At 49.0% G+C, this 14,367-nt stretch overlaps 1 protein-coding gene and 1 long non-coding RNA gene across 2 annotated transcripts in view; one reads left to right on the plus strand and one right to left on the minus strand.

Annotated features, from left to right (window-relative positions):
- The first annotated feature begins 1,097 nt into the window (after nucleotides 1–1,097).
- Nucleotides 1,098–2,476, plus strand: LOC113481957. Its single transcript, XR_003398750.1, has 2 exons — nucleotides 1,098–1,641; nucleotides 2,127–2,476. It is a non-coding gene; the product is annotated as an uncharacterized LOC113481957 (long non-coding RNA).
- Nucleotides 2,477–13,509: 11,033 nt separating this feature from the next.
- The window catches only part of PALD1 (phosphatase domain containing paladin 1), a 16,922-nt gene continuing 16,064 nt past the window's right edge, over nucleotides 13,510–14,367 (minus strand). The window contains exon 19 of the mRNA XM_026851973.1: nucleotides 13,510–13,762. Coding sequence (XP_026707774.1) covers nucleotides 13,613–13,762 — 150 coding nt within the window. The 3' untranslated portion in view covers nucleotides 13,510–13,612. The remainder of the gene's footprint in view (nucleotides 13,763–14,367) is intronic.

Consider the following 14,367-nt stretch of genomic DNA (forward strand, 5'->3'; position numbering starts at 1 on the left):
CTCGGCTCCAGCCCTGCCCGAACAAAGGCGAGGCGGGCCGGGAGCCGCCGGAGCCCCCCCTGCTCTGCCCCTTCCCTCCCTGCCCTGGGGCTCCCCCCAAAACCCACCGCTGGCCCCACGCCGGAGCGGGACCCCCCCGCCCAGGGGAGCTCCCCAGGGAGAGTCAAATCATCTCCCAGCACTTCAGCCGCTCTGAGGTGTAGGTAAACATCCTGTTTAGAAACATCTGGGATGATTTTTTTTTTTTTTAATTTTTTGTTGTTGTTGTTCACTCCTCCCCTCTTCTTTTTAGGAAGAGATATGATGGGAGAAGGCGCTTGCACGGGAGCAGCAGACGGTTTCTGGACGCCACCTTGCCGGCTCTCCAAAGGTGACCCACCGCTTGGGCTCTCCAAAGGGCATCACGAAAGCTCTGGCAGCCGGGGCCCTGCAGTCCAGTACGGGCTGTGCTTCATCAGGCTCCTCACTACCACCCTTAGGAGGGGCAAAGAAATTAGGTAGTACCCTAAAAAATAAACAGGATTTCAACAAATCCAACGCCACAGTAAAGGACCTGCCCTCTTCGCTTATTTTCATTGCGGAAGACACCCACCACGCAAGTGCCGAAAGCACAGGGCAGAGGACGGGCACCCTCCAGAGCAGGGCCTCTTGGCATCTCTTGCCCAAACCTCCACCTACATCACAGGGTCACAGAATCACCCCGGTTGGAAAAGCCCTTGAAGCTCCTCCAGTCCAACCATGAACCTCACCCTGACCGTTCCCAACTCCCCCAGATCCCTCAGCGCTGGCTCAGCCCGACTCTTCAACCCCTCCAGGGATGGGGACTCCCCCCCTGCCCTGGGCAGCCCATTCCAACGCCCAGCAGCCCCTTCTGCAAATAAATGCTGCTTAATATCCAGTCTAAACCCTCCCTGGTGCAACTTGAGGCCATTCCCTCTTGTTCTATTGCTTATTACTTGGTTAAAGAGACTCATCCCCCCTCTCTGCAACCTCACTGCAGAGGAACGTGCTTCCTGGTACTGTTCGTATTTGCTGGGTCCAGCTATTTATTTTCTTCTGAACCTCCCTCTGGACAGGACTCTAAGGCCATTTCCAGGGAGGGGGCTGTGCTGCGGCACCGGTAATACCAGTTATGCTGGTTATGTGTGGATTATACTTACCTGGGGCCTCAGGGGCAGTTCAGGTTACGCTGAGCAACCCAAAGCCTGTCCTAAGAGGTAATCCCTCCCTTGAAGACCTTGTCTTCTAAGCCGCCACAGGAGTCAGAGCTCGATGGGGAAGGTGAGCAGGGAAAACAACGTGCAAACTTCACATCAGCTCTACCTTAGGATTATTATGTTGGATCTCCTTGGTAGGAGCTCGGTTGGAGCTCTGCTCCCAGCCCAGCAGCACAGCGATGCCAGGAAGGGCAGGAGAGGACCACTGTTTGAGAAAAGTCACCTTTGGAAAGCCCTGCTTACCTCTGCTGCAGACGTGGGTGGATGGTGGGGCTGCCGGGTGCTGGAAGATGGATCCACACGTGGGGATGGGGAACCCCTTGGAGATGGTCCCGCTGCAGCCATTTTGGGGGAAACAGTGGGGAAACAAGTACTTGAGCGCTCTTCAGTCGTGTCATGCAGAATGGATGCTGTCAAAGCATCGGTGGGGATGTGGGTGAAGAGCCTTGCTTTCTAGCTGGGTGATTGGGTTGGGTTTTGAGGTAAGAAGGGGAGACAGAGGTCTCAGTGAGCAAAACCTGACCAAAAAACCCTGTAGGTAAAGCCACAGATGCCTCCAGAAAAAGAGATGAATAATCTTCCTTCAACTAGAGAAAGAGGATTTCAAGTTGGAAAAACAGATTTTATTTCCTGATTTAAGTCTGCATGCTTCTGTTGCTTAGTGCAATAGGTAATTAAACACAAGAAGTGATATGTAAGAGATTCTTTGCATGAAAGGTAGAAAAAGAATTTATGCTCCAAGCATTTTAGGTGATTTAGGCAGATATGCACCCATTAGAGCATTAAAGCTGGAACAAGCCCTTATTATGACTAAATAGATTTATGACGAAACACATAATAAAGAGCATACTTTAGTTGTGAAGAACAGCTCCGTGAAACATCATTTAATTACTTTTTTTGCAGGGGCAGAAACTATTTCTTCATCTGCAAGATCCATGAACTCACCCAGCCCCTCTAGACCACTAATGCTCCCCTGACGTTACCAAACCATGAGCTTTGGTAGCATAAACCTGGCTGAACGACAGTGGTCATGAACTGACATGCAATTCCTGCCACATGTGGACCTTCTAAAAGTAATAAAGACATCGTTTTGGGTACTGATCCTATAACTTGCTGTGCCTGGTGAGAAGACAACCTCTAAGGGGAACTCTTAAGCTCCCAGACGCTGAGATGTTAATTTGTCACCCTCACAGTGGCATCACCCCTACCGGTTGGTCTTACCTGCCTGAAATATTAAAATGACCAACCACTGCAAGTGGTTATTTTTGCATTATCTGTACCAATACACCAGCATTTGAAAAGGAAAAGTCGTTGTTCTTTCCAGCTTTCTTCCTGCCAATTCCCAGCACAAAGAGAGGATGGGAAGAGTGAAAAAGCAAAGCAGCTATGAGTTATCTCTTGCTGGGAAAGCTAAATGGAGATCTGCAACAATTGATTTTTTTAATAATAAATTAATATTTACTATTTTTAATCTATTAAAATTAATAAATAGGAGAGGAGAGACAGTGACTGCATCGTAGCATCGCCCCAAGCAGGACCGAAGCCGAGCAGAGGAAACACCTGGGTGTCCCACACGCCCCAGCAGGGACTTGGCCAAGACATCTGGGGTGGGGGGCACCTGGACATCCCAGCTTCTTTTCCCCATAAACACGTTCACTCTTGCCCCCCCAAAGCCCTGCAACACCCCATTGCAACTGTAGCTGAGAACAACGCCTCCAGCGACCCCCCCAGCCCCTCTGCCCCCTGTTTTGTCCTTTTCTTTCCTTCCCCACTTGTCCTTTCCCTCCTGTCCTTCCCCTTTGCTTTGGCCCCTCTATTCTCCTCTTTGTCTCCCAGCTTTGCCTTTCCCCTCCCGGCCTTTAACTCTACCCGACCCTTCTCCTTGAGTTTAGGCTTAACCTTTTCCTTCCCGTTTTTGAGTTCAAATGGAGCCTTTTCCTGTTTTCCCCTCCTCGAGTGCTATTTTGTCTGGACCCCCCGTTTCCTCCATCGATAATACACTTTGTAATTCTGCTTTCTGATTCAACAGGCTCTCTCCTCTTCAGCCCTGAGATTTGCCAGTGACATCTTTTCAGTGACTTTCCCATTTATTAGGTGACCTCTAGGTCCGGGGAGGAGCAGCTTTTCATTCCAGCTTCCAGAGAAGAAAGCTGACAACAGCTGCTGCTTTTAAAACCCCAAATCAGACTCTGATTCCCTCCGGGAGATTCCAGCATGTATTCCCAAAGCCTGATTTTTGTCTGGCGGTACAAAGCTCTGGCCATCCCTGAGAGATGTGGTGTGACCAAGCTCTACCTGTCCTGACCGGGTACCACCATCAGAGCCAGAACCCAGGCGATGTGCCCCAAAACCTCCGCACAGGGTGTTCCCCCCTCACCAGCAGTAGATGTGGCTATTGGCCCCTAAGTACAATTAATCCTGAATTTGAGGCCTGGGAAAACCTTCATGCCAGGCTAGAAGGATTTCTTTAAACAAAACACAAACCTTAATTGGGTATATTTTGTGTCTTTATGGGTACTGGTCGTTTTGCTCAGCCATGCAAGCCTCCTGGGGGGGGGGAGAGGGGAAGCATTAGATCTAATAAATCATAACAATCTCCACCAATTACCTAAATTGGCTTTTCTAACCATAATATCATGAGTTTAGGTGCCAGGAGCTCAGGATCTACAGGAGTGAGAAGCGACGGCTGTATTTCCAGCTGTTGGGCACCACATTTCTTCTTCCCAGAGATTTAAAAAGCTTCACAGTGTGCTGATTTCTGGCAAGAAATGGTAAAAGTGAGAGGGGGGAAAAAAAAAAAAGGCATTTCTCTAGCCTGTTGGTTTGTTTTGTGTTTTCAAAAGTGGCTGCAAGAAGCAAGTAGGAGTCCCAGGAGGGCTGAATTAGCACCCCGGGAGAGATGGACTAGCATCCCAGGCACAGGGAAGATGGGCTGGGGGGATGGCCGGGGTTTTTACCTGTGCCCATCCCAGGTGCAACACACACCCGTGCTCAGAGAAGGGCAAAGGCCTGCGGTGGTGCTTCGTGGTTAGGGAGACACCCAAAACCCCACCGTGCAGGGACCCAGAGCCTCTGCAGGAGCGCGATCCCACCCACCCCCAGCTCCCCAAACCAGAGGGACCGAAGCAAAAGCGTCAGCAGGCTGTGGGGGAGCGAGCATGACCTCATCCCTCAGACACGCAGAGCCGCCATGAGATTAAACCAGAAAATAGTTACTGCTGCAGGGCCAGTGGCAGAAAGGGAGCCTGGCTCTTGGGAGAGAAAAGCCCCCTCAGCATCTTCCCCTTCCTCTCTAAAGCAGCTCCCAGCCACAGTAGGGAAAGACACCCCTTTTCCAGGATTTCAGCTATCCCCAGGGTTCTTTTAAGAGTGCTGCTACAAGTCCATCCAGGAGGGTCACAAAGATGCCATACAACCAGGAGAAGGGGAGGAGAAGCACAAGCCCTGCTCTTGGAGGCAGAGAGCTGGTCTCTGGCTGCCCCAAGGCAGGATCATTCCTGGCAGAGCTCTCCCTCATCTGCAGTTTAAGACCTCCAAAGATGGAGGGAGCCTCCACAATCCCCCAGGAATTATTTTTTTTTTCCACATCTTATTTTTCTTATCTTGGAAAGTTTTTCCTCCTGTTTTATCTGAGTATTTCTTGCAGCTGCTTATACCCAGGAGTTTTTGTGCCAGTTACTTGGATTTTCTTGCCTTTCCTATGGCCCTTTCCCTACATGAAGATAGCCACCATGCCCCTCCACAACCTTCCCTGATCTCCTCTGACCTCTCCCTATTCAGATCAGCGCTTTCCCTAGCTGTGACGCCGAGCTCACGGTGCACCCTGAATAAAATCCAATTAGCTGCCCTAATCCTCCACAAAGGTCCAGGGATACAACTTAAAGGCTTCTGGGCTTTTCCTCCAGAAGTGCAAAAGCAAAGTCATACCCATCTGCCTTGCACACCCCTTGGATCCCTTGCACCTGCAACACTCAGGCACAAACTCAGAGCCGCAAGATTTGCTCAGGGAGAATATAAGTGCAAATATGCACATCTGATACATCCTGCCACCAAACTCCTCCTGCTAACATACCAAAGATGCTGGATGCTATCACAAAGCCAAGTTCTTCCATGAGGCCCCCAAACACACTGGCATCATCACGATTTTTTGAGGTGAGGCTTGGCTGCAGGTGGAAAGCCAAGCTCTTCATACGGATTTAGCACTAGGAAGCAAGTAGCACATGATGCTGTGAATTTTGGGGAGGACTGAGGGTCCCAGTGCCCTTTTCCAAGACCTAGAAAGGAGAGCTGGGTTTCCGAAACAGGTGGGCCAGCCCAGATGGGAAACAGCAGTGAGCTCCCGTGGTGTGAGGTCCTACACTCTTCCCATCAACTGGCCACCCTGCAGCCCACGTCTCCAAAGGCTGCCAGACTCTGCTTCCTTGGAGAGGCCAGCACATGGCATGAGGCCATTCCCCTGCAGTCAATGACCCCTGACAGCAGCTGGCCAGCAAACACGATGTCAAGTTATCACAGGAAAATGGGGAAAATGCGTGAAGGACGACAGCAAGAACCCTCTGGAGACTGACAAATTCCCATACAGATGCACACCCTGCACCGAGACAGTGCACTGAAGCCCATCTCCTAGCAGAGCATTCAAGTAGAGCTGCATCTCCAAATTCCTGCAAGATATTTGCCTTGGCAACATCGCTGGGAGGTTTTTAGGGGCCAGGAGTCCCCCCTCAGCCCCCTGCCCACCCAGGGAAAGCTTTGGAAATTAAACCATAAAACTGAAAGAGAAATAAATGAGCCAGAAAGTGGAAGTCGACGCCGGCCTCAGCTGATGGGAGACACTGAACTGCAAGTTAAGGGATGGTGAAACAAGGTCAGCGAGATTTATACCGACAGCCTTGGATGGCTTCCAGCCCCTACCATCAGTGGTGAGGGCTTGGAAAAGAAGAGGGAAAAAGTTGCTCTCCTTCTAGGAACCACGCTGCAAGGTCTGCAGAGAAAGCTCTGCTGGCGTGGCTGGGTCCCGCCGATGGGAAAGCGAAAAATAAACCCCCAAAAAGATTTGTTTTCCAATTGTAATGCAACACGGAGCCCAGCTGCGGCAGATGTTGAACTCCGGGTCAGTGGGACCGCAGAGGAGTTCAGACGTTCAGCACCACCTCAGTTTAAATAAGCCAGCCACCCAGCTAGCCCAGACGCCTGGGTGAGGGGCTCCCCGCTGTGACAGGCGGAAACCGATTTAACCGCTCCTTCCCAAAAATACAGTGCCCACACCGAGGCTTAAAGCCGCCCTATTGCTGTGGCATCCAAGAGAAATATATATGCTGTATCCTCAGGACCCAGGCGGCTGTTAAAGCCTCTCCGCGTCGGCGAGCGGCTGGGGCTCAGACCACCTACGGCCTGGGGGGCACGATGATGGTGGCAGCATCGCCCACAACCCGCCAGCATCGCTTCATCCCTCAGTGCAGACGAGCTGTCCCTGCCAAAATATGCACCCGAGCCACGGGGCTGGCTGGTGGGAAACATCCGTCCCTGCCCGCTCTCTTGGCATCCCCGATCCTTCCCTTTATTTACAGCAGTATTTTTCATATCAAGGCCCAACATAAACTAGGTTAGACTTGCCCAGCATCCATCCAGATGCGCCTTTCCCTCTCTACACATTGACCATCTTATCAATTTTTAATCATTCTCCTGCTAAAATTAAGCTTACCAGCGCGTAAAAACAATTTTTTTTTTTTGCCTCTTCAAGCTCACTGCTGAGCATTTCCCTGTCCCTCAGGGCCTTGCTCATCCCCTTGGCCAACAGTTACCATTCCGGCAGGACTCCTGCCAGCCTGTGAGTGCTTTCGAGTGAATATCATTGAGCCCTGTCTCCTCTTTCAGTGCTTTCGGCTTGAGCTGGGGAAAATTAATTTTTCATTTGCGTGGGGCCAGAAGCACCCCAAGGTGGTGGGGAGCCAGAAAAAAAACCCAGCTTTTATCTTTTTTTTTTCCTTGGAATGTTCACAGGTCAAATGTGAGAAAGAGCAGAGGAAAGTAATTTTGAGCCTGGGGGATTGCAGTTTGTACTTGCTTTGCAGCAAGAAAAGAGCTAACCCTGATGCTTTGCATGGTGCCCCCAGTTTTTGAGGCTTCAGAAAACCTCAGCTTGATGCCCACAGGGATACTTTCCCCTCCACACAGGATGGTGTTTGCATTACTCCTCTGGATTTAGCCAAAAATCCCCTTTCTCCACATCATCCTTTCAGGCCACAATTTATTCCTGCCTCAACAGCACACCCCTGGACCTGCCGCTCCACTCCCTGAGATGAAAAACGGGCATTTGGCCCCAAAACGAGCCATGCTCAGGGGTCTGATGGGGCTGGGAGGGCAAAAACGGGAGGGAAAGGAAAGTTTATGGTGCTCGGAGGTCTGGTATTGCGCCTATATGGCTTTTATTTTTAGTTTTCCAAGCCCTGGCTCCGCAAAAGCATCTTAATTACTATTCTTCAGCTATAAAATGAAACACAGATGCGCTCTCTTTGCAGAAGTCCAACGGTTTCATCGGGGGGTTCTGCTAGAGAGGTACATCATAGAAAGAAAAACATGGAAATTATTATTATTATTATTATTTTAAGAGTCGTTATGTCAGAGCTATTCGCAGTGGCCCCGTGCCAGCACATGCCTCCCCAGCATCACTTTTGCCCTGGCAAGCCAACAGCTTCCCTGAGCTCAGCCTCTTCCCGTGCACCTTCCTTGCTTCAGTAAATAGAAATTATATCATCCCCCAGCCCCAAAACACACTTCATTTTCACCAGCGGTGAGGGAATATTCCCAAGTTGGTACTTGAAAAGCTGAGGTCCGTGGGACTTGGGTACATCTGACATTTTATATTATGCAGAATTGCTGCAGCTAGGTTAGGAAAATGGGAAAAACATTGAGGTTTGGGTGGTTTTTTTCAAAAAAGCACCTCTGAAGCCCCTGATAGCTGGGTGATTATCTGGGCTTGCAGCAGGTTTCCCCTTGCAGTCCCACGTGCCAGCGGAATATTGGCTCCTCAGCATATTTTCCCCTTTCAATGTATGAAAAAACATAAAGACACATGAATTTAAGCTTCCAAGGATTTCTACTCACCCATAAGAGGAGGGGGAAAAATAAACCCTGGCTGAGCTCCATTCCTTTTACCTCTGCTAAGCCCAAAGAGTGGTCCCTTTGCCAGGGCCCCCATCTGAAGGAAAGATGCAGAAAGGGAGAATCTGGCCAGGAACAGTTGTACTTTTGCACATTTTTGAGTTAAAAACCCAAGCCTGTCAATAATCTTAACAAAATAGAGCAGGTCCCACGGGCCAGCTTGTTCAGGGGGAGTTTCAGAGGGCGATGAGGGAGCTAGGATGTCATCCCTGGCCACTTTTTCACCCTCCGTACAGTGAATTTATCTGTTTATTTGTTGCACATATTTATTATGTGTATTATGATGATGCCAGAAAATAGTTTCTGGCAGCAAGCTTCGCATTCTCGCGGGAGGCAACTGATCTGTGGGCACACGTGGATGAACACGGTGCAACTCACCACCAAAATACTGCTCACAGAACCCAAGCTCCATCCAAACACGAAGGCGGAGCAATGAGAAAGCACATCTGTACCCACTGCATAGCACCCCTGACCTTGCACGTGCAAGGACTTAGGGTGTACCCCCACTTAGGAGGCAGCTTTTGACCCCAAACTTCCCACAGATCAAGTCACAGGGGTTTTATTTGGTTCCAAAAAGGTTTTCCTCTTTTTTTTTTTTTTTTTAATAAGTTTTATATTAAAATATGTTTTAACAGGGATTTAAAAGACAGCTTTTATCCCTGTATGGGTAGTGAATACCATTTAGTTCTGCCAGCGGTTACAGGTTAATCATGTCTCATTACGTATCAGCGGGTTTTTTAATTACACCCTTATTTGTGACCTTTGCTATGAGAAAAGAGCACGCGTTCAGTACATCTACTGCAGAGAAAAACCTGGAAAGTGTGCATCAGCATACACCAAACCCTCGGGGACGGGAAGGCAAATAGAAGGATTAATAACTACAAGTTTATCCATTTAAAAAATGATCTCGTTAGCCAGTAGCAGAGCACAGCTACAAAAGTTGCCGTTGCCACGTTACCCCCACGCTGCAGCCAGAAAGAAGGGGAAAAAAAAGTAATAAAATCACTCACTGCTTTTACGACAATGGAGCTGGACTCCCAGACTGGCCAAAAAAAACTCTTTGATGATGATCCAGGATATTCTGGAGTGCAGGAGCAAGCGTCCCTCCTTTGCTCTGTGCTCAAGGCTTCCTGAGCAGCATGGGGAGAAATGCAAACAGCACTGCTCTGCAAGCAGGAGCTGGGGGCTTCTGGTGCCCCCAGGTTTGGGTTCCAGCTCCTGGGAAAGGCTGTAGGGCAGGTCCCACCTGAGCATATTTTGCCCTCACCCAGCATAGATGCCCTTAAGGCTGCGGGTCCCAGCCCTGCAGGGACGGAGGCACTGGTGGGGATGCAGCGCCCTGATTTCTCTGGCAAAATGATGTGGTCCAGCCTGGCGCGCATCGGCAAGGCTCTGCTAGCGTGGCAGTCTTTAAATTCACTCCTACAGCAATAGATATGTATAAAAAAATATATAAAATATATATATATTTCTCTGGCACAGGCAAAAGGCTCGCTAGAACTATTTATTAAAGCAGCTGTGGTTCCTTTTTCAAAATACTCCAGCCCCGCATCCCATCTCTCTCAAGCTCCATCAGGGCTGTGGCCACAAAGACCATTTTCAATATCGCAAATAAGTTTTTTCATAGACAGAATAAGGGGTGGGTTGGGGTTTTTTGTACACAATGTTAAGAGTTTCCATGATCCACTCCGGCCTGTGTGTACAAACATGGGTGCACTGACGGGACGTTGGGTGATCTGGGGGGGGGCATTAGCTTCTCTCCTTGCCTCACCGTAACAGGGAGCCCATGGAGCCTGGCTCCACATTCTTAGACAGCCCAGACATCACATCCCCAAAGCCGGCGTGGCTCCCATGGCTGCAGAGCCAGCCCTTTCCCATTCTCCCACAAACCTGCAGGTTTGGGAAAAAGGGCTTGTAAATAAAGCAAAGCCCAAAAAATGGGTGATGATATCCAGAGCTGTAGGGATGCCTTGTGTCCCCCCCCAGAAAGGAGATGCATAGCCGGGATGAGCACTGAGACGTTCTACCATCTGCTGGCTGGCTGGATGCTATACCATCAGGCTTCTAGAGCAGAAAACCAACCTGGGATCTGCGTTTCCTGCTCTGAAATCAATCCCTTAGGACTGCTGGCTGGGATTTGAATATTTATTTATCTGCTCCAAAATATTTACTTATCTGCCCTGAACAAGAAGATGGAGAGAGCAGAGAAACAGGAGTATAATGCAGTTAACAAAGGGTCAGAAACCTGCAGAAATCCATTAAATCAATCAATGAGCACTCCTTCCATGGACTTGCCTTGGCAGAGCAAAGCCAGCTCTGAAAAAAATAGGGTAAATAGGAGTCAGGAGTAATAAGGAGGTGAAAAAAGTAAAGGCTTGTTTCACTCCCTGAGCCTCACGCTAAGCGATTTCCAGTGAAAAGGTCAGCTAGCAGACCCAGCCAATGGAAAACAATATTTTTTTTAAAAAAATTATAAAAACACCCTTTTGAGTTTCCTTTTTGTAAGTATTTTTGTCCACAGATCCCCTTGCTGATGCCTCCCTGGGTTGAAATGCTGCTCCTGGCAGGGAATATACCCCAATGAGGCTAAATGTCAGCATTCACTTACTAACAGCTGCTTTTTTAATATATCTTTATATTCATATTCTATACTTTACATAGAATATATATTTTGTATGTGTGTTATTATTTATATTACGCATCATATTATGTATAATTACAGAATGTGTGTTTTTATTGTATAACTGTGTTCTATACAATATATAAAATCTGTATTATTATATCATATATACACAACACAAAATGTACAAGGTATACTGTATACAATATATTATATACAATATAGTATATATATTGATACCTAGTATATATTCTATCATTGTTCTATATTCTCTCTGATATATGATCTCTATCCGCCCATTTGCCTTGTCTCCAGTTGAAGACTTTCAGAGTTGCCAATTTTTTCCCTGGAGCAGCGGTTTCCTCAGGCAGGGCTGAGTGGCAGAGTGGGGGCAAGCACGGCCCCGGCTCCCCCCGTGACCCCACGAGCCTTCTGGCACCAGTGGGCAACACAACCATAGTTCGGAGGGGAGGTGCTCAGCGCGGGGAGGACACAGAGGGTGGGAAAGTCCCGCAGGTCAGGATGGAGATGCACAGCCAAATATCTCAGCAGAGCTCGATGGTGCAGCCACGGCTGGTTGGAATGACAGGGAAGAAGTGAAACCATGACCTGAATTTGCAGAAAATCAGTTTCCTGCAGCAATCAGGACGGGAGAAGTGATGGGGAGCAGGTCACCCAGCACCCTTGAGGATGTTGTAACCCATCTCCCAGCCATTCCCCCCACATTGGGACCCCCCTGCGCTCCCCCCTGCCTTGCCCTGAGAGCTTCAGCAAATCTCTCCAAAACCCATTCAGAGACAGGTTTAACTTATCATCTGGGAGAGGGAGCCAGGTTTCTGCCTTCTGAGCCTGGGGAAAAGAAGAAATAAATACAGCACGGTTGATTTTTCACGTTCAAACACATTCCCATCTCCAAGGCGCTTTTTTTTTCTCCAGGCAATTGCTTTTGCCCCATGTTGGAAATCTCTTGTTAGGATGGTGGGAAAGTGGAAAGAAGCCTTTAAGTTCCCAGGTCCAGGTGATGCAAAGCCCCAGCTTTCATTACCAAGATTAAAGGGGCTGGGATTTCCTAAGCAATTAAAAACTCTGCCTAATTAAGTCAGGGCTATTAGGCAGAACTTTCAAGGATTGCTGCCAGAGGCAGAAGGGGATGGGTCTGCAGCCTGGCTGAAAGCAAAGGAGCCTGCAGGTAATTTCTTTAGTAAGGCAGAATAAATGGAGATTTACTGTGGCTCTGCAAAGATGGAAAAGGCACATGCTCTGTTAAAAAGAAAAAGGGAAAATAGCATCAACGGCCTCCTGGAAATTGCTAAGTCAACTGTCCTACTGCATCAACAGCAAATTATCCAAACACTGAAATACCCAGCAAGGGATACAATATTCAGGCAGGTATTTCTGCACAATAAATAAATAAATAAATAAATAAATAAATAAATAAATAAATAAATAAAAGTGAGTAAAACCGAAATGCACGGTTAAGTCAGAAAGAACGAGGGACCCATTGGGAATTGGAGCTCTTGCATCCACGGCAGGAACCATCCCAATGTTTAAGAAAAAGCATCCCTTACTATTTAAGAATGCTATTTTTATTGCCACCCTCCACATTTGAATTTCTGCTGCCTGCACCTCCCGCCACTGGCAGAGGATGAAAGGAGCTGCTGGGAGAGACGGAGCGTGTGCTCCTGCTTTTGTGCTCCCCATCCTTTTTTATCAACCCTCCACCCGGGCTCCCGCCTGTACCAGCGACTTCCCCATCGCCCCCTCGGCCACCAGCCTCTGCTCCCCCTGCTGCGAGGGAAGGGGGAAGCACTGGAGCCCTCATTTGCATCTTGTTTTGATTAACTTTATTTTTCACTCCTTTCTCTTTTCCTTAAAAAAAAAATTATGCTTTTAAGTCTACCCTTTGCTGAGCAGCTAAACCCTGCCCCTAGCATCACCCTGGCACTGAAAAGGCAGGTCTGGGGGGGAGCAGTGGGGACCCCCAAACCTGCTGCTGTGGCTGCCTTTCCCCCAGCCACATCTCTAAAAAAGTTGGGATGATCCAACAAAGATGTCCAAACCTTAAAAATACCCAAGTCTGCAGTGACCGGGATCTCTGCGAGTCCTATTCCAGACGACAAGTGTTTATAGCTCTATATATACATATATATGCACCCATGGAGCCATAAATAGATATTTCTGTGTGTGTATACACATACACACAGATAGGGATATATGTTTTTATGTATATATGTGTATATAGACACATGTGTATATATATTTGTGTATCTGTGTATATATATATATATATATATATTTGTGTGTGTATGCTGCACCGATTTAGGGAAAAAGTGAGAATGTTCTCAAAAAATCTCACAAAATTCCACGCATCCACCAAATCCAGGCGATGACATCCTGGTCTTTCATCACAATTAAGCATCCGTCTAGACAGATTGATTTTTAATTTACAATATTTTTATTGCATCTGAAAGAACCCCAGAAATTCTAAGGCAGTTTCGGGGCTCCCCCCTCCCTCCCCACACCCCCCAGTTTTTGGGAAAACAGTCTTTTTCCTCTCTCCCCGTGCCAAGAGGAAAGCAGCCGGGGGGACCCCTTCCCACCCACTGCCCCGACACTACACAAAGTCCCCACGGAAAGGGCGGGAGGTGCCCCCCTGCGCCTGCCACCGGCCCCGCAGCGTGCACAGGGGCTTGCCCTCCAGGCTCTCCAGCTCGGGGAAGCCCAGCTGGTTCAGGACCTCATAGATGCCAGCCACTGCCGCCACCTGAAAACAGAGGGAGAAGAAAGATTTAACCCCCGCTCCCAGCATCACCCTCCCAGGTGAAGAAGTGCAGGGAAGGTCCCCAGCGCCTGCCCGTGTCCAGGTACCCTCCCGCCTCCCGCAGTCCCCCCCGCTGCAGCTCTAACATTTTATAAGCTGCTTCCTCGCTACTGGGGTCAGCCGTTGCAGGGTTTGTTGGCTTTGGCACTCTTCTGCCAAAAAGCTACAATGGCGCCTTGTTTTTGCTAAAAACGCAGGGATTATGCAGCGGGAAGGGGCGCTTTTGGGGTCAAAGGCTCCTTGTATCCGGAGTTCGGGTGTATTTCCCCACCTTCAGCAAACGGGGCCGGGGGGGGACAGGGCAGATGTAAACCCATGTGTTAAAGATGCCTCATTAAAGATACTGTGTTAAAGATGCTGCGTTTAAACCCACACATCCCACATCCAGCCGACAGCAAGCATCACACATCTCCACTAAAAGATGGTCCAGCTCCAGCCGCCGCCTCCCAGGCAATGCAAACACCGGCATAACCGGGATGCCACATCAGGGTGGGCACCGGCCATCCCCCCCCCGTCCTTCCCCTCCTCGCTGCGGCCCCTTCCAGCGA

Source organism: Athene cunicularia (genome assembly GCF_003259725.1).
Source record: "Athene cunicularia isolate RWA chromosome 6 unlocalized genomic scaffold, athCun1 chr6_part2, whole genome shotgun sequence".
Lineage (NCBI taxonomy): Eukaryota > Metazoa > Chordata > Aves > Strigiformes > Strigidae > Athene > Athene cunicularia.